This window comes from Ailuropoda melanoleuca, chromosome 9 (assembly GCF_002007445.2).
Source record: "Ailuropoda melanoleuca isolate Jingjing chromosome 9, ASM200744v2, whole genome shotgun sequence".
NCBI classification, from domain to species: Eukaryota; Metazoa; Chordata; class Mammalia; order Carnivora; family Ursidae; genus Ailuropoda; species Ailuropoda melanoleuca.
In genome coordinates, this window is record NC_048226.1 from 63,288,172 (window position 1) to 63,312,889 (window position 24,718).

At 40.1% G+C, this 24,718-nt stretch overlaps 3 protein-coding genes across 13 annotated transcripts in view; 2 read left to right on the top strand and 1 right to left on the bottom strand.

Moving 5' to 3' along the window:
- INTS8 (integrator complex subunit 8) overlaps positions 1–13,074 on the top strand; it is a 53,106-nt gene extending 40,032 nt beyond the window's left edge. For 2 of the 5 annotated variants that reach the window (XM_034668325.1, XM_034668323.1), the window contains 7 exons: positions 1,841–1,959; positions 4,009–4,112; positions 4,859–4,909; positions 6,653–6,726; positions 6,802–6,866; positions 7,011–7,054; positions 7,686–7,881. In XM_034668325.1, the coding sequence (XP_034524216.1) occupies positions 1,841–1,959; positions 4,009–4,112; positions 4,859–4,909; positions 6,653–6,726; positions 6,802–6,866; positions 7,011–7,054; positions 7,686–7,802 (574 nt within the window). In that variant the 3' untranslated portion in view covers positions 7,803–7,881. Of the gene's footprint in view, positions 1–1,840; positions 1,960–4,008; positions 4,113–4,858; positions 4,910–6,652; positions 6,727–6,801; positions 6,867–7,010; positions 7,055–7,685; positions 7,882–9,248; positions 9,662–12,219; positions 12,367–12,653 lie in introns of those variants that run through there. The other 3 variants (XR_004627846.1, XR_004627845.1, XM_034668324.1) reach the window with 3 other exon arrangements.
- CCNE2 (cyclin E2) lies at positions 9,128–22,098 on the bottom strand. 7 transcript variants are annotated; one of them, XM_034668333.1, is made up of 12 exons: positions 21,968–22,098; positions 19,739–19,778; positions 19,548–19,641; positions 19,415–19,468; positions 18,320–18,471; positions 17,301–17,436; positions 14,933–15,079; positions 13,653–13,748; positions 12,286–12,420; positions 10,581–10,692; positions 9,660–9,817; positions 9,128–9,271 (listed from the first exon to the last, which is right to left on the bottom strand). In XM_034668333.1, the coding sequence occupies exons 2-12, from the start codon at positions 19,750–19,752 to the stop codon at positions 9,158–9,160; spliced, it is 1,212 nt and encodes a 403-aa protein (XP_034524224.1). In that variant the 5' UTR covers positions 19,753–19,778; positions 21,968–22,098; the 3' UTR covers positions 9,128–9,157. The 7 variants fall into 7 exon arrangements, with proteins under 7 accessions (XP_034524224.1, XP_034524220.1, XP_034524221.1 ...); XM_034668329.1 differs by having other exon boundaries at positions 19,548–19,644; XM_034668330.1 differs by lacking the exon at positions 21,968–22,098 and adding an exon at positions 20,972–21,374 and having other exon boundaries at positions 19,548–19,644.
- Positions 20,802–24,361, top strand: LOC117803796 (transcription initiation factor TFIID subunit 4-like). Its single transcript, XM_034668512.1, has 3 exons — positions 20,802–21,140; positions 21,363–21,498; positions 21,953–24,361. Exons 1-3 carry the CDS (start codon positions 20,802–20,804, stop codon positions 22,486–22,488), a joined length of 1,011 nt encoding a protein of 336 aa, XP_034524403.1. The 3' UTR covers positions 22,489–24,361.
- The last annotated feature ends 357 nt before the right edge of the window (positions 24,362–24,718 follow it).

Genomic DNA, 24,718 nt, shown 5'->3' on the forward strand with positions numbered 1-24,718 from the left:
GTTTTTTTTTTTTTTTTTTTTTTTTTTTTTTTTGTGCCTGAAGGGCAGGACTAGGCCTCATTTTATTGCTTAGTGGCGTCTTTGAAGAAGATTTTAGTAGGTAGATAAGCAGTCTATAGAATGAGAATAATTTGCTTTCATCTCAGTCTCAGAGATTGGAAGTGGTTGTGCATCTCATGTGGAGGTTTGGAGGGTCAGAAGTGGGCGAGTGACCCTTTACTCCGCTTCCTGAGGCTTGTTTCCCAAAGGATCACCAGGCTTCATGAAGCAAGTAGGCATAATACACAGCATTGTAACTACAGGGTGTTTTTGTTTTTGTTATTTTTTCAAGATTTTTAAGTAATTTCTACACCCATCATGGGGTTGAATTGAATTTTCAACCCCATTAGCAAAAGTCGCATGCTTTACTGACTGAGCCAGCCAGACATCCTGTAACTGCAAATTTTTATTTTTAAAGATTTATTCATTGATTTGACAGAGAGCACAAGCAGAGGGAGCAGCAGGCAGAGGGAGAGGGAGCCCGATGTGGGGCTTGATCCCAGGATCCTGGGATCATGACCCAAGCTGAAGGTAGACACCCAACAGACTGAGCCACCTAGGTGCCCCTGAAATTTTTTTTCTTAGCGCATATGCATGAACCACGTGGGGGGCGGCAGCAGAGGGAGAGAATCTTAAGCAGGTGCCTAGATATGTGGCTCGATCTCGACCTGGAGATCATGACTCCAGCCAAAATCAAGAGTTGGACGCTTAACCCGACTGAGCCACCCAGGGGCGCCTTATACAAAATTTAGTATGTTAGGTGGCAGTCCAAAAATCAGGTAGAAATCTTTCTGCCTTTTTAATTGATGGTTGGTAGCATATCTGTGATGTTGCTTCTTTATCCTAAGTTAAGATTGTAACTTAATGATCGATTTTCAGTGTGTGTTTATAAATGAGGCAAAAGAATAGTTTACCATAGAGGCTTTGAGCTAGATTGGTAGGGTTGGAGTCCCAGCCTCTTTTTTAGTTACCTGAAGTTGCTTTCTCTGCCAGTTTCCTCATTTATTAAATGGGTGTAAGAATAGTACCTACCTCAGATTTGAAAGGATTAAATAAGTTAATACATTTTCTAAACTAGGTGTTTAGAATAAGGACCGGCACATAATAGGCTTTTAATGACCATTATCTTCATGATAAAGTTACTTTAATGTAAATTGACCCAGAGAAAATAAAATGTGACTAAATGAGCAGAAAAAGCATTTCTCTTGAGCAAGAGTCTTTACTGACTCCAAAAATAGTATGAGAAAGGCCTGGATTAAGCATTACTCTTTTAAGATCAGTTGTTTGATATGTAGATAGAATTCTTGTTAACATTTTATAAGTTTCTTGTATCACAAACCAGTTTAACTCATTTAGCTGTAAATGTGTAATCGTGTTTGCTGGTAATACCACAGTTCCTTTCCACTGTACTGGGAATGCTGGTGAATTTTGGTTAGATCTTGAACCTCATGTGTATCTGAATCCAGAGCCTGTGTTCTCTCCCAGAGTGCCTTGCTGCTTCTGGGAGGTAGGCACTGTCAGCTGTGTTTCTTGGGTGCTGGGCTGGCTTTTATCCCCACGGTTCCATCTTGTATTTCTGTGTCGAAGGACTTCCAGGTTTAACCAGGCTCATAGCAGCTGTCCCCATTCCCTCCCCTTACTGCTTTCTTAGACTTAGTTGTTGTGATAGTTTTAATAGAGTTACTCTTAGTGATATTTAGTATTATATTTAGGCTAAATCTTTGTTTTTAATAAATGCGTCTGGAATTTGAAGTTGAAAAACAGATTAGTGTTCATATTTTTTTTTTTTTTTTTTTTTAAGCCTTCAGTCTGTGGACTTTGAAGCTGTGGCAATCACGGTGAAAGAGCTAGTTCGGTACGCCCTCAGTATCAACCCAAACACCCAATCCTGGTTAATTATTCAGGCAGACATTTATTTTGGTAAGTGAGATGTATGGTTGCTTTGTGTTTTTTTTGTGTGTTTTTTTTTTTTTTTAAAGATTTTATTTATTTATTCGACAGAGATAGAGACAGCCAGCGAGAGAGGGTACACAAGCAGGGGGAGTGGGAGAGGAAGAAGCAGGCTCACAGCAGAGGAGCCTGATGTGGGGCTCGAACCCATAACGCCGGGATCACGCCCTGAGCCGAAGGCAGACGCTTAACCGCTGTGCCACCCAGGCGCCCCTGTGTTTTGTTTTTTTAACGCTTTTAGAAGTGAAAATAAATACTTGAAACATTTTTTCCCCAATACTTTAAGTCTTGTTTTTGACCTCTAACTCTTCTTCCTAGATATACTTACAATATTCATTTTTTCCATGTTGAACATTTGGTTCAGATACTTTTAATTTTTTATGTTGACTACCTTTTTTCTGTTTTTTTAAAAAATGTTGAATGTTCATCTAAGTTGGTTGAAACATTCTTAGGGAAAGAAGTTAAAGTTTAGTTTGTAAAATTGCTATTCTTTTTTNTAAAATTTTTTTTTTTTTTTTTTTTTTTTTTTTTTTTTAAAAGATTTATTTTTAGAGAGCACGCACGTGAGTTGGGGGGAAGGACAAAGGGAGGAGGAGAGAATCTATAAGTGGACTCCCCGCTGAGCCAGGAGCCTGATGTGGGGCCTGATCCCAGGACCCTGAGATCATGACCTGACCCAAAACCAAGAATTGGACACTTAACTGACTGAACCACCCAGGTGCCCCTATAAAATTGCTATTTTAAAATACTCTATTCTAGGTGGAGTGGCTGGCTGGGTGGCTCAGTTGGTTAAGCATCTGCCTTCGGCTCAGGTCCTGATCTCAGGGTCCTGGGATCAACAGTGCGTCAGGCTCCCTGCTCAGCAGGGAGTCTGCTTCTCCTTCTCCCTCTGTCCCTCCTCCTGTTTATGCTCTCTCTCTCTTTCAAATCAATAAATAAAAATCCTTAATAAAAAAATTTAAAGAAATATTCTATTCTAAATATGCTATTCTAATATCTGTCTTGGCACTCTTGATAATTATTTGTACTCTTGGAAATAGATTCCTGACTCCTTCCCACCCTCATTATATGTGATAGATTTTCCCACTTGATATAAAAGTTCCAATATTTCTATTACTGTATGGATCAAGACAAATTTCCGACTGTCATTTCAAGATCAGTTTTCTTTAGGAGTTGAAATTTTTAAAGAGAAATTTTAAAATAATAGTATAATGAACCCCCATATATCTGTCACCCGGCTTTAACAGTAATGAACTCATGCCCAGCTTCTTTCCATCTGTACCCTCACCTGCATCATCCCCCTCTCCTGGATTCTTTTTGAAGCAAATAATTACTAGTTTTCATGCTCGTTTTCACCCTAACCCCCCAAAGAACTTATTCTCAAGATCTTAATATCCATGTTCAGAATAGATTTACTGGGGTGCCTGGGTGGCTCAGTCGTGTCTGCCTTCGGCTCAGGGCGTGATCCCTGCGTTCTGGGGTTGAGCCCCATATTGGGCTCCTCTGCTGGGAGCCTGCTTCTTCCTCTCCCACTCCCCCTGCTTGTGTTCCCTCTCTTGCTGGCTGTCTCTCTCTCTGTCAAATAAATAAAATCTTAAAAAAAAAAAAAAAGAATAGATATTTACTGGTTATAAACTACCTCAGAAAATTCAGGTATGTTTCTAGGATGGGTGTTTGGGAAACAAATACCTCCAGTACTAAATTCTGTGCTAGTAAGATTAACAAAAAGTCTGAGCTAAATTTTTGGCTGATCAGTTTTAGAAAGTAAGGAGCATATTATATTGCTTCTTTAAAGTAGTCTTTTAAAAAGATGTGATTCTGTGTGTGTGTGTGTGTGTGTGTGTGTGTGTGTGTGTGTGTGTGTGTTGTCCTGAGTGTTATCCCTAGCCCTGTGGTTTGAATCTGCTTTTGTCAACTCATGAAGTAATAATAGTGGACTCTTTACAAAAGAGGCCTTGTCTGTTTTTTCACCTGTTATGTCTCATGATAGGTAATTCTTCCTTCCATTTTCTGCTTTAGCAACAAATCAGTATTCAGCAGCTCTCCACTATTACCTGCAGGCAGGAGCCGTGTGTTCTGATTTCTTCAATAAGGCTGTGCCCCCTGACGTATACACAGACCAGGTAAGCTGTTTTTGTGGGCTCTTTCTTGTCTACTTTTACAGTTTGTTTTTTCCGGGCCCCTTTTTGGGTGAGTTTATTTCTTTCCATGTATGTGGTGGTAACTCCCAAATGGAATGCTTTAGACGCAGTTCCTCTCCATGTTTCTAGGGCCCATAGATCATTGCTGCTTTGCTGTCCCAAAACACTAAAACTCAACCTGTCCAAAACTGATTTCAGCATATTACCTTACAGTCTCCCTCCGCATGAGCTTTTTCCACAAAAAGAACAACAGAACACCAAAATACCAAAACACCTTTGTTCAACCATTTGAGTTGACCAAGCCCAAATCCTGAGTGTCCTATTTTTTTTACCAATGCTCCCACCAAAATCCAGTCAGCCTTCAAGACATACTGATTCTCTCTCTTAAATCTCAAATTTATTTCATTTTCTTTCTATATGTATTGCGCTTTGCTCTGGTTTAGGCCACCAATGTCACAACTTACTAAATGGTATTTTTCAGTACTTCAGTAATAAATGGCTTTTGAAATGAGATCTTACATTTTTTAGTAACTAGCTATTTTTAATTAAAAATTCTATTTTTTAGAGCAGTTTCAGATTCACAGCAAAATTGAGCAAAAAATAGAGTTCTCATATACCCACCATTTCCACATACACAAAATTTTTGCCACTGTTGACATTCCACATCAGGTAAATTGGTTACAGTTGATGTTTACTAGTTTTTGAAAGTAATCAGTGTGTTTTTGTAGGTAATAAAACGAATGATAAAATGCTGTTCTTTGCTGAATTGCCACACACAGGTTAGTTTATGATACTATGTTGTTGGTTTATTTTTTTGTATATTTGAGTTTATTGTAATTATAAAGCATTGGACTGGGAAGTAGCCTTTAGTGTTCATATCATAAAGTTTATGCTTTTAAGAATTTGACATATTCTTTAAATTTTTTTTTTAGTAAATTTTAACTAAAATGAAAGTATGAATTCATTGGTATGAATTCCAAGTATGAAAGTATGAAAACATTGGTCTTTGCATTTTCAAGTTTTTTTTTTTTTAAGTGGGTATGTACATAAGTCAACTAAGGAAATACAAATCAATATGGCAATGGGATACCCCTTCATATTCACTAGGATGGCTGTAACTGAAAGAAACATAGTGTTGGTGAAGTGTGGAGCAATTGTAACCCTCATACATTGCTGGTAGGAATATAAAATGGGGCAACTACTTTGGAAAACAACTTGGCCGTTACTCAAAAAATTTAAGCCTAAGATTACCATGTGACCTAGCAGTTCAATCCCTAGGTTTATAACCAAGAAAATGGAAAATCTGTCCATAGTGTACATGAATGTGCACAGTATCATTATTCATAATACCCAAAAAGTAGAAACATCCCAGATATCCATCAGTTGGTGAATAGATAAAATTTGTTAGTGCCTATAGTATATTATTTAGCCATAAAAGCAAATGAAGGGCTGATATGTGCTACAACAGGGATGAATCTTAGAAGTATTATGTCAAGTGAAAAAAGCCACATACACATGGCTTTGTATTATGATTTCATTCATATGAAATGTCCAGAATAGGCAAATCTATAGTCAGAATGTAGATTAGTGGTTGCCAGAGACCAAGGGGGTGGAGGAATGGACTAGCTGTGACAGGTTTAATTGCATGTTCTGTATGGCCTTGAAAGTCATTATGCAATACTTTTGTTTGGCAGTTTTTCATTCCTTTCAGTTTTCTGAACTGGTTTTTTGCCAGTTTCTCAAATAAAAGTGTAAAATTTATGATTTTTAGGTCATTAATTAAAGAAATGGGCAGATTTTTTGAAGATTGAGAGCACGAGAGAGAGCGCTGCAAGAGTGCGCATGTGCACATACAGGCAGGGGGAGGGGCAGAGGGAGAGGGAAGAGCAGGCTCCCTGCTGAGCAGGGACCCCCCCCCGCCCCCCCAACTCCATCCCAGGACACTGAGATCATGACCTGAGCGGAAGGCAGACGCTTAACCCCCTCCCCCAGCCACCCAGGTGCCCCAAGCAGACAGACTTCTTGTGTAAAATTTTTGCAATTAAAATTAGGTGGAATCCGTAAATATGAGCTGATCCATCCACTCAGTATAATCTGCAAATCCTCTTTATTTTTTTTTTTTTAAAGATTTTATTTACTTTTTCGACAGAGATAGACAGCAAGAGAGGGAACACAAGCAGGGGGAGTGGGAGAGGAAGAAGCAGGCTCATAGCGGAAGAGCCTGACGTGGGGCTCGATCCCACAATGCCAGGATCACGCCCTGAGCCGAAGGCAGACGCTTAACCGCTGTGCCACCCAGGCGCCCCTAATTTATTCTTAAGAATCATTAAAAATCACCCCTCCCAGGGTCACCTGGCTGGCTCATTTGGAGGAGCACGCAACTCTTGATCTTGGGTTTGTGTGTTCAAACCGCACATTGGGTGTAGAGATGATTAAAAAATAAACTTAAAAAAAATTTAGCCCCCCAGAGTTATTGTTGACACTGGTTACGTGAAACCATTTTCTTATCTTTGTTTATGTAGGTGGCAATTTTATGTCAGTTCCTAAGAGAAATTGACTACAAGACAGCCTTTAAATCATTGCAGGAACAAAACAGGTATGGATGATTTTTAAAATGAAGTTGAAATTTCTCTGCTTAAGAAAAAGGAAGTAACTAAATTCTGTTTTGCAGTCATGATGCTATGGACTCCTACTACGACTACATATGGGATGTTACGATTTTGGAATACTTGACTTGTATCCTTTCTTCAGTATATGTGATGTTAGCACAGTTCATTTCTGTAAATTAAAATATTTCCTAAATCAAAGTTGAGGAACAGTTGCGATTCTGTCATGGTATTTAATAGTATCAAATTTATTATTCTTAACTGATTTGTTTAGATCTTCATCATAAGAGAGGAGAAACAGATAAAAGACAAATTGCAGTAAGTTACTTCATGCCTTTCTTCAGTGATATACTTAATTTCCCTGGTGTTAAACCATTGTCAAGATCTGGACCAACAAAAGGTTTTGTGTGCCCTAGGAATTGCCAGAATTTGTTTATCCATGTTTACTTTTAATGGATCCTGTTTTGATATTGGAGCTTTTACCTCCAGTTTATTTTATATTAAAATGTTAGATCATCTCCTCTGTCTGCTCCAGACCCTTAAATGGTTTCCCAGCTCATGCAATGTCAGAATTCTTATAGTGGCCTACAGGGCTGCAGATGACTTGACCTCTAACTAGCAGACCCTTAACCGGCTGAGCCACATAGGCCGCCCTACTGTTGGTTTTCTAAGATATGTCAGGAGGAGGATCATCTGCTTCTGGACCATGGTTGCCTTCAGATAAAGGGGGACCTATTGTAATTCCATAAACAACGGCTCAGCATCAGATTTTTAAGAGTGGCTCTAGTCTGTCTTTGTTAATTTCTTCCACAGCTCTTATCACTGACAATTAGAGGTTCAGCTAATCATTAAACTGACTTTTAGCATGTAGATAGTTTTATATTATGTATACTAGCAAGACTTTATTTTTGACCACACCTATAATAACATCACTTTTTTGTTTTGGAAGATCAAAGCCATCGGCCAGACAGAATTGAACGCAAGCAACCCAGAAGAAGTATTACAGCTGGCAGCACAGAGAAGGAAAAAAAAGTTTCTCCAAGCAATGGCAAAACTTTACTTTTAAGCAGTTAGTTAAAATTTTTTAACTTTTATTTTTTAAACAATGGGCTAAAAATAAACAGTATTAGATTATATAATACATATGTACACATTTAGTGGTGTTTTCTTTTCAGACAATACTGAAACAGTTTAAAAACAACTATACAGAAGACTTCATACCATAACCATAGCTTAAATTTATAATTTCTTCAAAGGAAGAGATTCACATGTCCAGTAACAGAATAAACTAGCAACTTAGTATAATGTTTCCTATTTAGACCCACTCTTCAGGCTGAAATTTCATTAAAAAAAAAAAAAAAAACCACAAATATTTATGTAGAAGTCACTAGTCTATATACAGCAAGTTCTTATGTCAGGTTCTTTTGTTTTTAATAAATAATCTAGGAGTCAGTATACATTACTATTTTTCTGCCTTATGAAAATAGAAGTTTAGGTCAAGTGTTAAGCTTTATCACTTTGACACTGTCCTTAACTCATAATGTAGGAATTTAAAAAGGACCTTAATAGTTTTGCAAATATAAATAGTCTTAGTCACACTAAATTAAGAAAAAGTCCTTAGGGATATCTTGGAGTTAATAAAGTGACTTTCTCATATAAATAGGTTGAAGGGTACTTCATTTAAATTGTGATGTATAGAAAGTTCTTATAAAGCAACCTCTGTGTCAAAGCCCAAAGGAGGAGCTACAGCATTTATCTTATTTAAAACTTCTTTGGTATTCCCCTTTTTTAGAGCACAGTTTAATAAGCCTTACTGGTTAAAAAATGTTACGGCAAGGCAAATGTATCAGTTAAAAAACAGATTAATGTTCACCATTTGTAAAAATTCAAGTTTTATAATAGCTTGCTACAGCAGCTATAGATAAATTAGTCACCTTATTATAAAACTAAACCTTTGTAAACAAGTTTAAATTTAATTTTCAAAAACCAAATTGCACTAGTCAATATGAATTTTGAGAATCTAAAAACTAGATTCAAAGTATTGTATTACTCAATGTCCCCTTTAAGGTTGCACTTATCTAGTCTAAAACTCCAATGATAAAATTCTTAGTTCATCAAGATAAACATAGTAAAACACTGGATCAAAAAAAAATTGTTACGGCATAAATTGTGGCTGGCTTCTATCCAGTCACATTGGGAATGAAGTCATCTTTGTAAACAAGTCCTGCTGTTTAAACAGCTAACCTAGGAATTTCTTCCTTAATGCCAATTTTAAGTGGTTTAAAAAAAAGAATGGCAGTGAAACTTCTGAATTGGCTAGGAGAGTCATAGCACTACTTTCCTGAAAGCTTTAGTAATTCAGTTTATGAAATTCTACCCAATACTCAGTCAATTCCAACTTGTTTGCTTTAGTTAACTTCTTTAGTGTTTTCCTGGTGGTTTTTCAGTGCTCTTCGGTGGTGTCATAATGCCTCCACTGCACACTGGTGACAACTGTCCTTCTTTTCTGAAGGTGTTTACGTAATTTACTTCATCCTACGTATGTGAAGAAATCATGCAGAGATTAACAGGTAAGATAAAGCACTGACAGAGTAAAACAAAGTCAAACCAGACTTTTTTTAGGTATTAACTTGAGACTACTTAGGCATCATGTAGTGGTCTCTGTCTTTGCAAGCATGACTAGTCACGTTTTAGAGATTCAGCAGTTTGAAATGCCTACAACTGTGTTTTTAAAAACTCTTACCTGGACTGCTGGCATTGATCTTGAGACACTCCACAAATCTTGCTGTGACATTAGTGTGCCCATTAGAACTTTCTATCCCCTAGTAGCTTAAGTCACTGCCCTGAAGTACTTCTAGTATCCTTACTATCAGTTTCAGTGACTTACTAGATAAAAAACCGAGAAGCCCCACAAGAAACATACCAGCATAGCCAGATAATTTGTATGGGTCTGGATATTGTGTCTATCTTCCATAGAAATCTTCTTAAAAATCTTCAGCTTCACGGGACTGGTACTTTTTACTACACTGACAAAAGGCACCATCCAGTCTACACATTCAGAAATGTTGTCCCATTCCAAACCTAGACAGAGGAAAGTTAGGAAAATGTGAAGGTTCCATCAGAAACTATTTAAACGTAGTTTGAGAGTGCTAAGCTGCTTTAACTTGTTGGAACTTGATTTTGGCCTTTTAAAAAATTTTTAAATGATAGCAGGGGGAGGACCAGAGGGAGAGGGACAAGCAGACTCCATGCTGAGTGGTGGAGCCCAACACGGGGCTTGATCCCAAGAGCCGCTCAGATGCCCTGATTTTGGCCTTTTAATAATGTGACCGTTTTGAGGTTGAAAACAACTTAGAGTTGTGGGTTTTTTTGTTTGTTTGTTTGTTTGTTTTTTGAGAGCACACGAGCAGGGAGGGGGTAAAGGTGGGGGGCAGAGGAGCAGGCTCCCCACTGAGTGCAGAGCCCGAACAGGACTTGATCCCACCAACCTGAGATCATGACCTGAGCCAAAACCAAGAGTTGGACCTTTAACCAACTGAGCCACCTAGGTGCCCCAAGACTTGGAGCCTCTTAACCAATACCTTCTATATGTGAAACAAATTATCAAAACCCAAAGAACTCTTAAAGCAGAGCTATATCCATGTTGACTAACTTCAAATGGATATAATCCATTTGACATTTTTTGTTTATGGATATATATTGAAGATTAAAAAGTACTTCTAACAACAAAAGGGAAGGTAATAGCTAAACTAATTTTCTTCCATTTTAATAGGAAGCTAAAGTTGATAAAAGTCCCTTTAAAAGTTGTGAACATGTAAGAAGGTAACAAAATATAGTGCCTTACCTGAGGCTTTCTTAACCACTTCAATAGAGGTAAAATGGCACAAGGCAGCGGCAGCCAGTATTCTGTACTGGAACTCTAATGAGTCGATAGCTAGAATACACAGATCTAAAAGCTAGCGAAAGAAAGAGCAAAAGTACACATATTTAAGAGGAGAAAGGATGAGTGATACGTGTTGCTACTAAAGATCAGTCAGCTACAGTTTTGGAATACTTATGCTGTGGACTCATATGCCAAGAATTGCTAAAACTGCAGGGATCCAAACATAATTTCCTCGAGAGTGGTGGCTTGAGTTAGTCAGTGAATAGATGAGGATTGTTAGGATGCAGCGTGATGTGAAGTGGTAGGAAGGGCACCTCCTCCAGAGTGGGGAAGACTTGTGCTGTTTAAATCTTAAAAGACAAGGTAGCTAGGAAGATTGGAAGGTAGAGTATTCTACATACAGGGAACAGTGTTTGCAAAGATAAATGAGAAAGTATTCCCTTCCCTTGGAACTCCTAGTTCAGAACAAAGGAATTCCTTTCCTTCATTCCTTATTTAAGGGGGGGCAGCAGCTGGAGAGGGATAGATTAGATCATAGATTAGCCTAGGTTAGATCATAAAGGGTCCTTAAGAATTTTAGTTTTGATTACTGAAATTACTGGAGGATTTTAAATCAGGAAAGATATATTTTAAAAACGATCCTTTAGAAACATGTTCCCTTCTGTGTATCTGCTTCACTGTAGTTTAAACAGTGAGATTAGTTAAAAGGCAGTATAATCCAGGTACTAAGAGCTGCATAAAGAGCAGAATGGTGGAAAAGAGCTAGATTTCAGAGGCCTAAGGTGATTCCTGTCTAGTGGAATAAAATTATGTTTGCTCACGTTGGTCCACAAGATAGAACTATTGAGTAGAAGACTTAGAAATAAACAGTGTAGACACTAATTACTGCTTATCAAATGTTCTCTACCAAAGGGTATAGCTCCCTAAGATAATTTGGAATGCTGGGAATTGACAGAAAAAATAAGCCTTCATTAGAAAGTTTTGTAAAATGAACCAATTCTAATATCTTACTGGTAATTCAGTTTTAGTGTTTATAATGTGTTGACTAGATTTAAAATACAGCTAAATTTCAACCTAGGTTATTTAAAACCCATCCCAATATACCGCAGTTCCTTTAATTCCATATGTAAGCTTTTCATATACTACACAGAATTAGAACATAGATTTTTCCTCACATTATATGGCGGTTAAAATAGCCTCTAAGATACTTATGCAAAGCAGGCAGGAAAGAGCATTTGTTATGCTGGCCTAGGAAAGCGTAATTTGAACCTAATTTTTAAAAAATAAGGTGATTTTAATTCTAATGTACAAAATAGGTACCCTGTGTATTCAAATAGAAGAATAAGATAATCATACAGAATAATTTCATACCGTACTAAAGGCAACTGGCTAAATGTCTTTTTCCATTTTATATATCAAAAAGATGTATTTAACTCTCTATTTTGGACTTGAAGTATTCATAATACATTTAAACTCAAAGTTTAAGAAGTTTGGTTTCTAGAATTATTAAGCAACATAAATATTGGGAACAGAATTTTATGTATCAGCATTTTTCTCATCAATTGAGTGAATTTAATTCATTATGCTTTTCGTTATATAGCTTATTTAAGACTATAAATGCACTAAACGGCTATAATAAACATGAGCATATATTCAGCAAAAATACCTGAGCTATTTGAATGAACTTTTCCTGAGAATACTGAGGTAGAAGAACTTTCGGAGCATCTTTAAGAGCATCCACTTGGAGGAAGAGATTTAGCCAGGAGATGACTGTTACAGGACAGAGTTCCCATTTTAAAGCCTGTTAATGGAATTAAAATACCTGTTAATAAATGTAGCTATATATACACTGTAATACACAGCTACTTTATTTTATTTTGACCCTTTTATTAAAAATATTCATAGATACCTCAGGATGTAAACGTGCTTATATTTTACAGTCTATTACTATAGGCCCCTTTATAATTCTCTGGTTGTCTTTATTTAGAAAGCTCATTGAGCCTCATTCATTCCTCCTTTTCTCATTTCTTGCAGCCCCTGGTCTTCTACATCTATTATTTATTGAAACTGCCTTTGTAAAATTGTATTCAGTGACCAAAGCTAATTCCGTTCAGATCTTCCAAGAACTGATTCTACACTTTTTCTTTTCATGATCTTTGATGGTTTCTTGTCAAATTTAAAAGTTGAGAACGAAAAAGATAAATCATGTTTTATGATATCCTCTCCTCCATGAAGCCCTGGGACTTAATCATTTACAAGCGGTCTAAGATAATTAGGTGAGAACAGTGTTACGGAAAATTCCATATCCACTTTACATATTCCTTATGCTGTGCTTCAAGCCTGAATCTGAGTAAGTTTATTGTTAGAATGAGATCTTTCTGGATACTTGATATTTAACAGAGCTATGAATACAAATGTTTATAGATTGTAAACATAATTTACAAAATACATGAATTTATAATACATATAGTTAATCTATAAAAAATCCTTGTTTTCTTGTGTGTCATATATAAACTCATGGTGTTCAAATTTAATAACATACTTTCTAGTAGCTAACATTCAGGCTTTACTCTAATTCAGGGCCTGATTAAACACCTTTATGCCTCTCTTCTCCATGCTTCTGTTAATAGCCCTTTTTTGCATATAGAAAAGAAAAAAAAGGCAACGAAATAATTCTTCTCATTCTTTACTCTTGGAAGGGGAATGTCAGAACTGAGATTTAAGAGCCATTGTTGGAATTCATTTATATATATACATGCCACGCTAATTATACTTTTCAAAGCGTTGTTGTCCTTAATCACTTTAAAATTAAGAAGGTAATATTCTCAATATAGAAAACTTCAGAGACACAGAAAAAGGAGTCTACAGGTTAAGTAAATTCCCCTCCGTCCATACCATTGTTAGTGTTTTGAAGCATTAACCTCTTTGAACTGGATCCGAATGCTGAATGAAACCTGTTTACACTGAGGTCTTTTAGATTCAGAAGTAACTGTGAAGTTACTAAATTGCAATTAGACATAATAAATTTATTACCTTTAATATAATAAGTTCCATTCTTAAGATATCCTCTTCACTGCAGGCACCATCAGTGACATAAGCAAACTCTTGGAGCTTAGGAGCATATATTTCCTTTAAAATGGATTTTTTAAAAAAATTAAGCACAGTTGAGACAGATTAAAGCAAGTTATACTGAAACCACATACAGGCTTCATTTTCAAGGACAGCTTCATAAAGTGATTATATGTCTTAGTAACAAGATGTTTTTCAAGGATGTAGGAGTTTAAATAAATTAGCTACATTGAGACTTATTTTCATAGACTTGATCTTGAATTTCAGTTAATAAACAACTAGAATATCTTAAAATATTTCAGTTAAAAAATAAAAAGCCCAACTTGTTTTAAGATTGCTTAGTATGGTGGCCAGACCAAAACAAGACACTTAAACAAGGTCTAGAAACTGCTGAAACCTTTACTATAAAAGTATGGTAAATCAAGAAATACATTGTGCGTTTGGCTAAAAGGTCTTAGCCCAGAGAACAAAGAGAATGATTAGAGTAGAAGAGAGGCCTGCTACAGATGAGAACAGGCTAAAAATCAAGATTTCAGTCTAGAAAGATACCTGAAACACACAGTATGATTCCAGGTAAGGACAGACTACAAAATTAATTATTCACCAAATTTGGCAGAATTAGGAGATTGTCTAATGCTCAAAAGACAAATTTGGAAGAAAAATACACTTAAATTAAGGCATGATTCACAGTCCCTCTCCTACCCTCAAAATAACAGGTTTCAAAACTTTCAGAAGAAAGTATGGTATCCAAAATGTACTGTTTAAGAAAAAGAGATTGAGATTGTGTGCAAGAAAACTTCAGGAAAAAAAAGTTGCCTTCTATCCTGGCACCACCACCCAGATACAGAACAGAGACCATTCAGTATATAGATATAGACCATTATTTTAACCCAGCATAGTACTTAATTTCATTTGATGGGTCAGTTTTCAAAGACCATTCTATTGAATCCAAGTGCCATAATTATGTACAGAGATCACACTGGTATATTTTTTCCAACAGAATGAGCCACAGGATATTTCACCTAGATGTTTCCAGAATCTAAACCAGATGCTTATGATAGGCTCAGATACTAACAAAGGGAACTATATTTATCCATCCAAATCAATAATATTCAGAAAATGTTTTGGGGAAAAAGCAACCCACTCATCTTTCCTATAATGTCAAAAGCTTATTTGCTGGGATTACTATTGTGTTGATTTTAAAGTGAGGGAAATATATCTATGGATAAACCTTGAGAACTTACCTCAAGTTTAGAAGCGATGAATAATGAGGTAATTCCAATGAGTTGAAGCATATTTTTATTTATATCCTTTTGTGTCAACATAAATCTATCAAAAAAGTCTTGCGCAAGGTAAAATGTTTCTCTATGAAGTGTGTATACTTCACATACCTAGAGAAGAATCCAAACATTTAAATATTCTGTATTTAAGGGAAAATAGCATTTCTACAGATCAGAAAGTTCTCTCCTAAAATACCAGTCTTTAGAATACGTCTAAGACCAACTTTGCTTTTTAGGATACCAAAGCTAAGATTGGGCGGGGGTAGGGAGGGGAGCAGATATTAACATGTACTAGGATATAGGATAAAAGAATCTATTACCATCCTCATTTACTCTAATATTTTTTTAAAGCTATTTTTAGAAGATTTTATATGTCAGAGCACATGCACACAAGCAGGCAGAGTTGCAGGCAGAGGGAGAAGCAGGCTCCCTGCTGAGGACTTGACTTGGGTCAAGTCCTGGGATCATGACGTGAGCTGAAGGCATGGCAGATGCTTAACCAACTGAGCTATCCGGGCGTCCCTATTCTTACTAGTTTTACAGGTTTTTTTTCCCTCCCATATGGACTTAACTTATTCCCAGATACATTTATACTTTTGCTGACTACGAGTGAGAACTTTTTTCCATTAATTTCCTAATTGTTTATTGCTGGTAAATGGTTAAGTTTTCATGGTTAGTTTATATTTTTAATTCTAACAGCTCCAAATGATTCCTCTTCACTGTTCTAGGTAGACATTTAACTACAAAATGATAACATTCCTTTCAATGTTTTTGACTTCATTTTTTTCATGTTTTACTCCATTGGCTAAGAATTTTCATAGAAGAAAACAATGAACAACATTGGTGATAGGCAAAGTCTTAATTTCTTCCCTTGTTTCTAACTGTAATGGGAATTTCCCTAATGTTTCACTGTTGTTATTAATAATAAACAGTATCTGTCATTTCCATACTTATTATAGGGAAAGCTTTAAATTCTGAACTCCAGGAAGTAGCAACTCTATCCCCATTTTGAAGATGAGGAAACAGGGATGGAAATACATGAGTTTCTAATAAACACTGTGTTAAGGAAATCTTAGGTTACTACATATTTTGAAATGAGGAATGGAAACTGAATTTCAAAAAATGTTTTTCACGTCTATTTAGACTTTATGATTTTTCTCCTTTAAACTGTTAAGGTAATGTTGAACCATCTTTGCATTCCCTAGACTAAAAGGATATACTAAGAAAAACTAGAGATTAACACTGCTGGATTTATTATATTCTATAAAGTTTTGCATATAATCCTGTTTAAGGGAAAATAGCAGTAAATTTGATGGACAACTACTGGATAAAAAGTCAATCTAACATAAAAAGGAAAAAAAATCTACATAATTGGATTTAGGTTGCTTCCATGATCACTAGGCACTCCAGAAGTCAAAACTCAGCCATCTTCTTGTACCCACATGATTGAAATATCTTCCCTTCTACTCAGAATAAGAAATGATAACCTGACTCAATAAGACTGTGTTTTATAGTCTTAAAAACTTTTCTGAAAGCTTCTGGGATCTACTCTGCCATGTATTACTCCTCCAAAAAGCCTATAGTGTTTCTCCCTTAGACTGCATCATCTCTATCAAACACAGGGAAACTACAGAGCAAATATCCAAGGGCTGGAGGAAAATCAGTTTGTCATTTACACAAGTAATCGTTTTCTCAATAATTTTAGAGACTCTTGGAATTACTATCCAGAGAAAAGGAATGGGCCTAAACAAGAGAACATTCTGGCACAGATCTTTACAGACTTGGAGATCACTGTTACTCCTTTAGATTAATGGTACAGTGTATTTTGAAAAGGAATAAAGGTTTGTAATAAAGGGAAACTACATGAAGCCTAGAGGGCTTAGCACCTCTGGATATTCAAAGCCTTATCATTTAGGACCTAGAAATCAGGATTCCAAATTATAATTTGATTTTGGTGATGCAGAAAAGGACTTCTGAGGGCTCTGAAGCCTAGTCCTGGTTCTTCACTTTGCATAGCAGAATTCAAAACCTTGTCAATTATATATACTGTTCATCTTGATTATCCTCAGCACCTAGTGCCTGGTACACAGTAATACCCACAGACACCACGAATTCTGAATTAGGCTTGGGTTGTATGGGATGCAGTAGCTGTGTTATTTTATTCTCACAAAGCAGACATTTCCCATTTTGGTACCATCAGCTGCAGTATGTACCCCCAAAAAGATGGCTGCTGGAAATGAAAAATATGCCAAGGGCACATGGAAAGCACATGTACATCTAAATACTCTTCCATTATTCAGAGACAAAGGAAATTTGTATTGATGGAACATACCTCTAAAAGCCAGTCTAGAAGTATTGACCTCATCTGTGGTTCTAAGTCAGAATGCAGAACTTCAAAATGTTTGTCATGAACATATCTGGTCTCTTTTTTTAGCATGTTTAGCCAAACATCCTTTGAACATCCCCAACTATAGAAAGGGGGAGAAAAGAATATGTAACCTACATAATATTCAAACTGTTTTACAAAGAATAAACTTCAGGCATTGAAACAGAACTTTCAATTAGAACTTGGAAGGAGAAGCTCTTAAAATAGGAAAAAATTGCTACAGTAACTTTTAGAAACCATTTCTTTAGCATTAAAAAAGCAGAAGCCTGAAATTGTACAGCAAGAACTTAGACTATGGCTTTCAAGAGTGCTTTCCCTATTTATAAATTATAAAGTCTCCCATTTAAGATAACAATATTTTCTCAAGAGCAACAATGAAAATTTAAATATTTAAGCATATAATTCCAGTAGAGACAAGTTCCAGTCATCTCCAAATAGATCAATAGCAGACTCACCTAAAGTGGTAGCTGGGACAGAATATAGTGAAAGAGGGGGGGGAGATGGTGAGTTTAAATGCCTGCTTATTAATTTGTGTATTAGAGCCAAATACACGTACACTACATGTTTTGTAAAAGCTGTACCTCTTAGTCACACTAACAAAAAAGAATTGAGTATAGATCTTCCTAAGCTTGGTAAGAAATAAAGTTGATATAGCAAATGAAATGTACATGTTAAAGTGCTTCCATCTTAACAATTTAGAAAAATCATTTAAACCTCATTTAAAAAGCCTGTAATAAGGCTTAAAGTATTCAGCAAGTAAATGAAAATTACTTCATAAAATCAGTATTTTAAATACCTGTATCCTTTGCAAACATCACCATTCTCAATACATGCATAAATATTAGAAAAACATCCAAAAATTGCTTTCTTTACTATCTTATAATGAAGGCAAAATATGACTCAAAAGTAGTGTAATATATTAGTACAATTTTAATCTTTGATATTAAATTACAAAATTTTCTTACCTTAAATCAGGCAAAGGTGAAGGATTAATAAAAAGATTTTTAAATCTGTAATTTGTAAATCTGGAGAAGTCACTTGTTCCTATTTCCTTGTGGGGTGTTTCAATGATAATACAAGGACTGATCCCCCCAGATAATACAGGTGGCCAACAATTCTGTCATTTAAAACAAAAATTTGTGCAAAAGAAAATCAGCTCTTGGATCTTTCATAAATGGAAGCTAGTATCTCTAAACAGTCCATAGTTTTCCCCAAACACCATCATTAGTTATTCATGGCTGACAATCTAGTTGACATTCATATTTTAGAAATAAGACATAGTTCATAGTGATCTTCATAAATAGTAACAGGTGGGATGTTTTAAAGAACAAAACACAATTCTGGAAATACAAGAGATTAGGTACTGGGGGAAGGGAGTAATAACAAAATGCATCTGTAGTCAAACTAATGACTTTCAAGATTATAAAACTGAAATTCTCCCTCTGTTTATAAGAGTAGCAAGGGCACCTAGTTTTGTAAAAAGCTCCTCCCCACATCCCAGTTAAGCCTGCTCCCATACTTCACAATACTATAAGGTAAAACCTTACAAATGAAATCAACTGAAGTCAATTACTTAAATATTTTTTAAAGGACCCTTTCCCCAACCAATGCTGGTGTCAAAAGAGAACCACTGTCTCTAGTGTTCTCTGTACCACACACACGGAGAATAGGTAGCAAAGGGCTGGGTGCCAGTCTGTCAGTGACTTCACTCCTATTTATATGCCCCAAGAACAGCTATTAGGACCCTCCACTATAGTCAAAGAGGGAACAAAGAGCAGTACATTGGGCAGATTAGGCGGGCCCTGGTGCACCAGGCGACTCCAAGAGGGAGGGATTTACAAAGAGGAACCAGCTGCTTCAAGGCAAACTTACTGTGCAGCTGTAGTAGGATTCAGGCACAGACAAACCACCCAAAGATACGCGCCTTCCTGCTGACCTCTAGGGGCATTCAAAGTAAAAGTATCAGAGGTATCTTTCTATTGCATAGCAATAACACAATTCCATTCTTATTTGTCCTGCATTTGTTTCCCCCAAACCCACCCAATCCAGTTCTGCATTACCCTAATCTCATACTGATGTTTCTTGGTGACCTCCTCTTTTCTTTTTTTGACATCCTGGAAAATAAAAAAGACCGCTGTTAAACTAAAGTCCCAGCAAATGATTTCTTCTCGTTCCTCTCTTCCCTTAACTCACCTGAGCTGTTTTTCTCTTCTTGGCCTGAATTATCTGGGCTTCTTGGGGGGAATCCGTCTGGTTGGGCTGGGACTGTTGCTTAGCTTGTAAACGGCTACTACGGTGCAATTTTTAAAAGAAAGTTTAATAAGTCATGAGTTTCAAGCGCAGCACCCAACTTTTAAACATATCTACAAGAAAAATCATGTTACCTGCGTCTTGACATTCTCTTCTTTCAGGTGTGTGAAATCTCTGGAGGGGAAAGAAAAAATGAGTCAAATATATTGTCACCCAAATTCTCCGAAGTGCCAATCAGACGCTCATTCAGGGGTTATGGCTAAGTCCCTCAGGAGATGGCCTGAGCCATTTTACCATGCTGTCTTATGCACGACAATGGATATCTCACGATACTAATTTTGGACACATGCCTGCGTCTCAACTGAAGGTACAGCCCGGACGCGAGTGTCTTCCAGAATTTACAAAGCACCCCCAGCAAGAAGGCAGATCTCCCCCAAATGGGTCTTTTCTGCGCCCTCCATCCTCTCCCGGAACCCCGAGGGGGGCTTGGGCAGCGCCCCCATGTTCCCCCTTCCATCCTGGACGAGCCGCGGAGAGAGAGGGGGTTGTGGAGGCGAAACGCTGTGGAGAAGCCGGTTCCGCGCCAATTTGGAGAGCGGCGGTGGCGGGGAAGCAGGGGGCGGAGGGAACTGAGACTTGTGTCACGTCCTTCAGTCTCCTTTCCCTCCTTCCCAGCCCCACCGGGCCCTGCCTGTCTCTTGAAGGGGCACCGGGACCCCGACTCCAGAATGGGGGGGTGGGAGTGAAAGGAAAGGGAGTTAAAGAAAGGGGGAAACTGGGTTGGTCAGGGAGCTCTTCTCCCCGTGAAGGGAACCCAGACCCCTATCCTCTCTTCCGCGGGAGAGCTCCCCTAACGAGGGTGGGAGAGAGAAGCCCCTAGAACGAGGGCATTTTCCGTGGCCTCCCCCCTCAGGGCAGTCCTCCACCGCCGCCGCTTCCCCGGCCCCCTGCCAAAGATCCTGACAGGACGCAACGCGGGGAGCCATCCCCCCTCCCCAGCCGCCTAATTCTCAGCCGTCCCAGTTTTCCTCCCCTCGGCTCCCGCCCGCGGGAAGAATCGGCCCCGGTGGCTTTCTTTCCTCCCGCACTCCGCCCTACGCCCAGCACCTCCTCACCGCTAGACCCGCTACCGCTCCGCTCTCAGCTGGCGCCGGCGCCAACCCAATATATAGGCCGGGCCGGGCCCGCCCCGCACGCATGCGCCTCAGACTGACACCTCCGGACTGCGCGCTCCCCTCTCCCGCGCGCCCTCCCCGCAGGCCCGCGCGCCGCGCCCTGCTCTCAGTCCGCGCCCGCCCACCCGGAGGGGCAGGGGCCCGCTCGTCCAGGCCCTCAGTCCGCGTTCACCTGCGCTCCACTTCACCTGCCTGCGCGGCCCGGAGACGGGAGGGAGTCTCTCAGAGGCTCCTCCTCCGAGGTCTAGCTCCCCGCCGCTCTGCTTCCGCATCTCCCGCCAGTACTTTCCAGTTCCCTCCCGCCCTCAACTCCCGGACCCCGGCCGCGTCAGGCCGCGGCTCAGTCCCGGCCTACGGCCAGGTGGAGGCGGCACGGGCGAGCATAGAGTAGTCAGGAAGTGGCCATCCTGCGGCGCACCATGGCTATCCCGCTAAGGCCTCAAGGAACCCGGTTCTTTCGGAAAAGACGCCGGGACCAGGAGGGCCCGCCCCTGCGGGAGGAGCGCCGCTTTGGCTGGCGAGCTGGCCAATGGGAGGCGAGGACGGCAGCACAACGTGGAGCTGCTGCAGAATGTAAACACAGCCGGGCGCGCGGCGGGCCACGTGTGTCCCCGCGCGCCACCCGTCGGGTCTGGGACCACCGGGGCCGGCCGTGGCACCCCAGGGCAGCCATTCTCAGGGATGCCTGTTTTGCATTTTGCTCCAGCCCGCGGACGGAGGTTCGTATCAACCCTCTTTTCCCGCTGCCTGCTCCGCCGTCCGGGTTACCTCCCATGGGTGGGTCTCTCCGCACCCCGCCGCCTTTACCCTGCGGCTTCCCACCCCGAAGTCCCCGCGCGCAGAAAACGCTCGCGCCAGGCCGCACCCTCCCTTTCTGTCCTCCGGACCTGCAGTTCCGGGGCTTCCCAAGAGTAAACGTCTCTCAAGAGCAGGGCCGGGGGCGGCATTCCGCCTTCCCCTTGAGAGCAGCGGCTCTCCCGGGTTGGGCCGGGAGAACTGCCGCCACCACGTGCGGCCCCCGGGCCGGCCCGCCGCGCCCCGCCCCGCTCCCGCCAGCGCGCCCTGCGGAGCCCGCGCGAGTTGCCCGCGCAGGAGGGAGCCGCCCGCCTCTGAGCTATAATAGCGGGAGGCGGGCCCGACGCGTTTCCTTCTCTTTCCCCCCTCGCTAAACAGGGCTGCCCTCGCTACCTCTATTACCGCCCCTGTCCAGCGCTCCCCAGACTGGACATCTCCAAGTAGGACACGCCGTTGATACTCCGCCGACAGGTTTTGCGGCGGGAGCGGTGGGGCGGGGACGCCTACGGGAACAAAGACCCCCGCGGTGGAGGACCCGAGCGCAGGCTCCCCGGAACTCGCGGCAGCTCGGGCCGGCCGTGGGTTGCCCGGGTTCGGCGCTCTGCCCTGGCCCGGCGCGAGCCGCTGGGGTAAGGCCGGGGAGACGAAGGCGCTCGGGCTGGCGCGGTGGCGCGGCCCGGGCGGGAGCCTTTCCCGAGATGCACCAGGAGGCGGCGACGGCGGCCGGGACCGACCCGGGACCCCTCCCCGCGCCCCCGCCCGGGGCCCTTTGTGCCGCTCGGTCGGTGCGGCCCTGGGAGCCTAGAAATAACCGCTGCTCTTCGGGGTTTCGGGCCCGCGAGGCCAACTCTTTTTTTTACGCTCCCTCTTTGGATTCTGATTCTTACGATAGGCTCGCGACGCCAGCAAAATAATTATTTTTCTCCCGCTACTAACGCCGGAGGAAATAGTAAGAGCCTTGCCTCAGGTGACATAGAAGCAGGAGAGGCCCAGAATCTTGTCAGTCCCAAGAAGCTTGATAACATAATGCTTATGATGGCGCTCTCGTTCCGGGAGGAGTTGCCTCTTTTTGCAGTCACCTCATAACACTTGCGGTGTGAAGCTTAGAGCTCTAACAGCATGATAAGAAAAGGGAGGTCTTCCAACAAATATATGTTACCTTGACGTACGCAAAACTGGTGGCCTAAATGAGGGAATAGGGTAATCAAAATATCCTGAAAATTAGGTATGTCGAACATTTATAGTATTAATCTTGGGGTACGTATGTATTGCATGCCCAGCACTGGGCTAATTACTAAATTACTTGTAAACAAGACATGTAATTAGAAATGTACTTTGGTCAGTGCTCTTGACTATGCAGTGAAGACAGTGCAATCATAGTAAAGGAGAAACTAGAGGCAATCTCAAGACTGCTTTGTCTGGAACCAGCAGGGTGAATTCTGCCACATTACAAGTAGCTGGCCAATGGTTAAGTGGGACTAAAAAGAACATGGGTTTACTCTTAGATGGACCCAGGTTCCAATCCTGCTGTGCTGCAAGTTACTGAATTCCTCTGAGCATGGGTTTCTCCAGAAAACATAGAAGACATTCATTTCAAGGCTCTTTCTAAAGATTACATTTGATAATGTTTATAGAGACCCTCTCGTGTATGTACCTGTTACAGAGCAGATACTCAGGGCTAGCTCTTCCGTCTTTTGTCCACCCTCCTTACTAGTTTACACCCATAGAAATTGAGTTGTTTGAAAATCTGCAATAAAACAAAGCTGAATTACAAAAATTGCTGTTTCCCAGAATTTTGCTCATGTAGTCATCCTTTTGGATACTTACTTTAGACATTTTTTTAGAAGTTAAATTTTTTTTTTAATTGAAGTAATCTCTGCACCCAACATGGGGCTTGAACTCACGACCCCCCCATCCCGAAGATCAAGAGTCACAGGCTCTTCCAACTGAGCCAGCCAGGTGCCCCTAGACATCATCTTTCAATATGTTATCTTCGTTTCATATTTTTATATGTTCCCTTTTAGTTCCCTCATTTCCCACTGATCCCAGTTTTAAAATTCACTTATTTTGCGTGATCACAGGGTTGTGAGATCCAACGCTGCGTTGTGCTCTGTGCTCAGCACAGAGTCTTGCTTGAGATTCTTTCTCCCTTTCCCACTTGTGCTCTTTCTCTCAAATAAATAAATCTTTTAAAAATTCACTTACTTTGAAATGTATGATATTCTTTCATGCTTGTGATAATTTTAGAAATTTGGGCATTTTCTGAAGTATATTTTCCCCATTGTTCATGCAAAGGTAAAACACCATGTTAAAGTATTGGCCTCTACCGTGCTTTTGTTTTCAGGGGAAAAGCGGTGGGGAGAAAAACAATATGATTTTTAGAGGAACAGGTTTAAAAAAAAATTGGGCCCAGCCCACTTATTTCTTGCTTCTGTACATTTTCCTCTCCATGTGTCTTCTGTGCAATCTTCCTAAACCCCTTTTTCTGTGCTCTTCAGTTCTGCTCACTTCACAGTACAATAATTACCTATTAAAATGTCTTTTATCTCCAACTAGGCCTTGGATCTTATTTTGTTCATCTTTATATAGTCAGTACCCAGCAGCTCAGAGGCATACAAAGTAGGACCTTGGTAAATACTGAATTGAATTATGCGTAGGATATCCCTTTATAGAACTTTTTTTTTCTTTAAAGATTTTATTTATTTGACAGAGAGAGAGACAGCCAGCTAGAGAGGGAACACAAGCAGGGGGAGTGGGAGAGGAAGAAGCAGGCTCCCAGCAGCCGAGCCTGATGCAGGGATTGATCCCAGAACGCTGGGATCACGCCCTGAGCCAAAGGCAGATGCTTAACAACTGAGCCACCCAGGCGCCCCCCATTATAGAACTTTAATTCTCTAAGGCTAGAGTGATGGATGGTAGAATTACTCACTGATTAATAATAAGGTTTTTCAAAATTCTATTTTTTAGAAGTTTTTAGACTTATAGAAAAATTGAGAGGGTAGGACAAAGCTTCCATATATTCCTTCACCCTCCCTGACCACTTCACATAGTTTTTCCTATTATTATTATTTTTTAAAGATTTTATTTATTTATTCGACAGAGATAGAGACAGCCAGCGAGAGATGGAATACAGGCAGGGGGAGT

Coding starts and splice junctions, on each gene's coding strand:
- CCNE2 (XM_034668329.1), bottom strand. Junction 15,080..17,300: donor TTCTAGACTGGCTTTTAGAG/GTATGTTCCATC, acceptor ATTCTTCTCTAG/GTATGTGAAGTATACACACT. Junction 10,693..12,285: donor AGTTCATTCAAATAGCTCAG/GTATTTTTGCTG, acceptor TTCTTTCGCTAG/CTTTTAGATCTGTGTATTCT.
- LOC117803796 (XM_034668512.1), top strand. CDS start 20,802: ATGCGCCTCAGACTGACACCTCCGGACTGCGCGCTCCCCTCTCCCGCG. Junction 21,141..21,362: donor CAGTCCCGGCCTACGGCCAG/GTGGAGGCGGCA, acceptor ATGTAAACACAG/CCGGGCGCGCGGCGGGCCAC. Junction 21,499..21,952: donor GCTCCAGCCCGCGGACGGAG/GTTCGTATCAAC, acceptor CTCGCTAAACAG/GGCTGCCCTCGCTACCTCTA.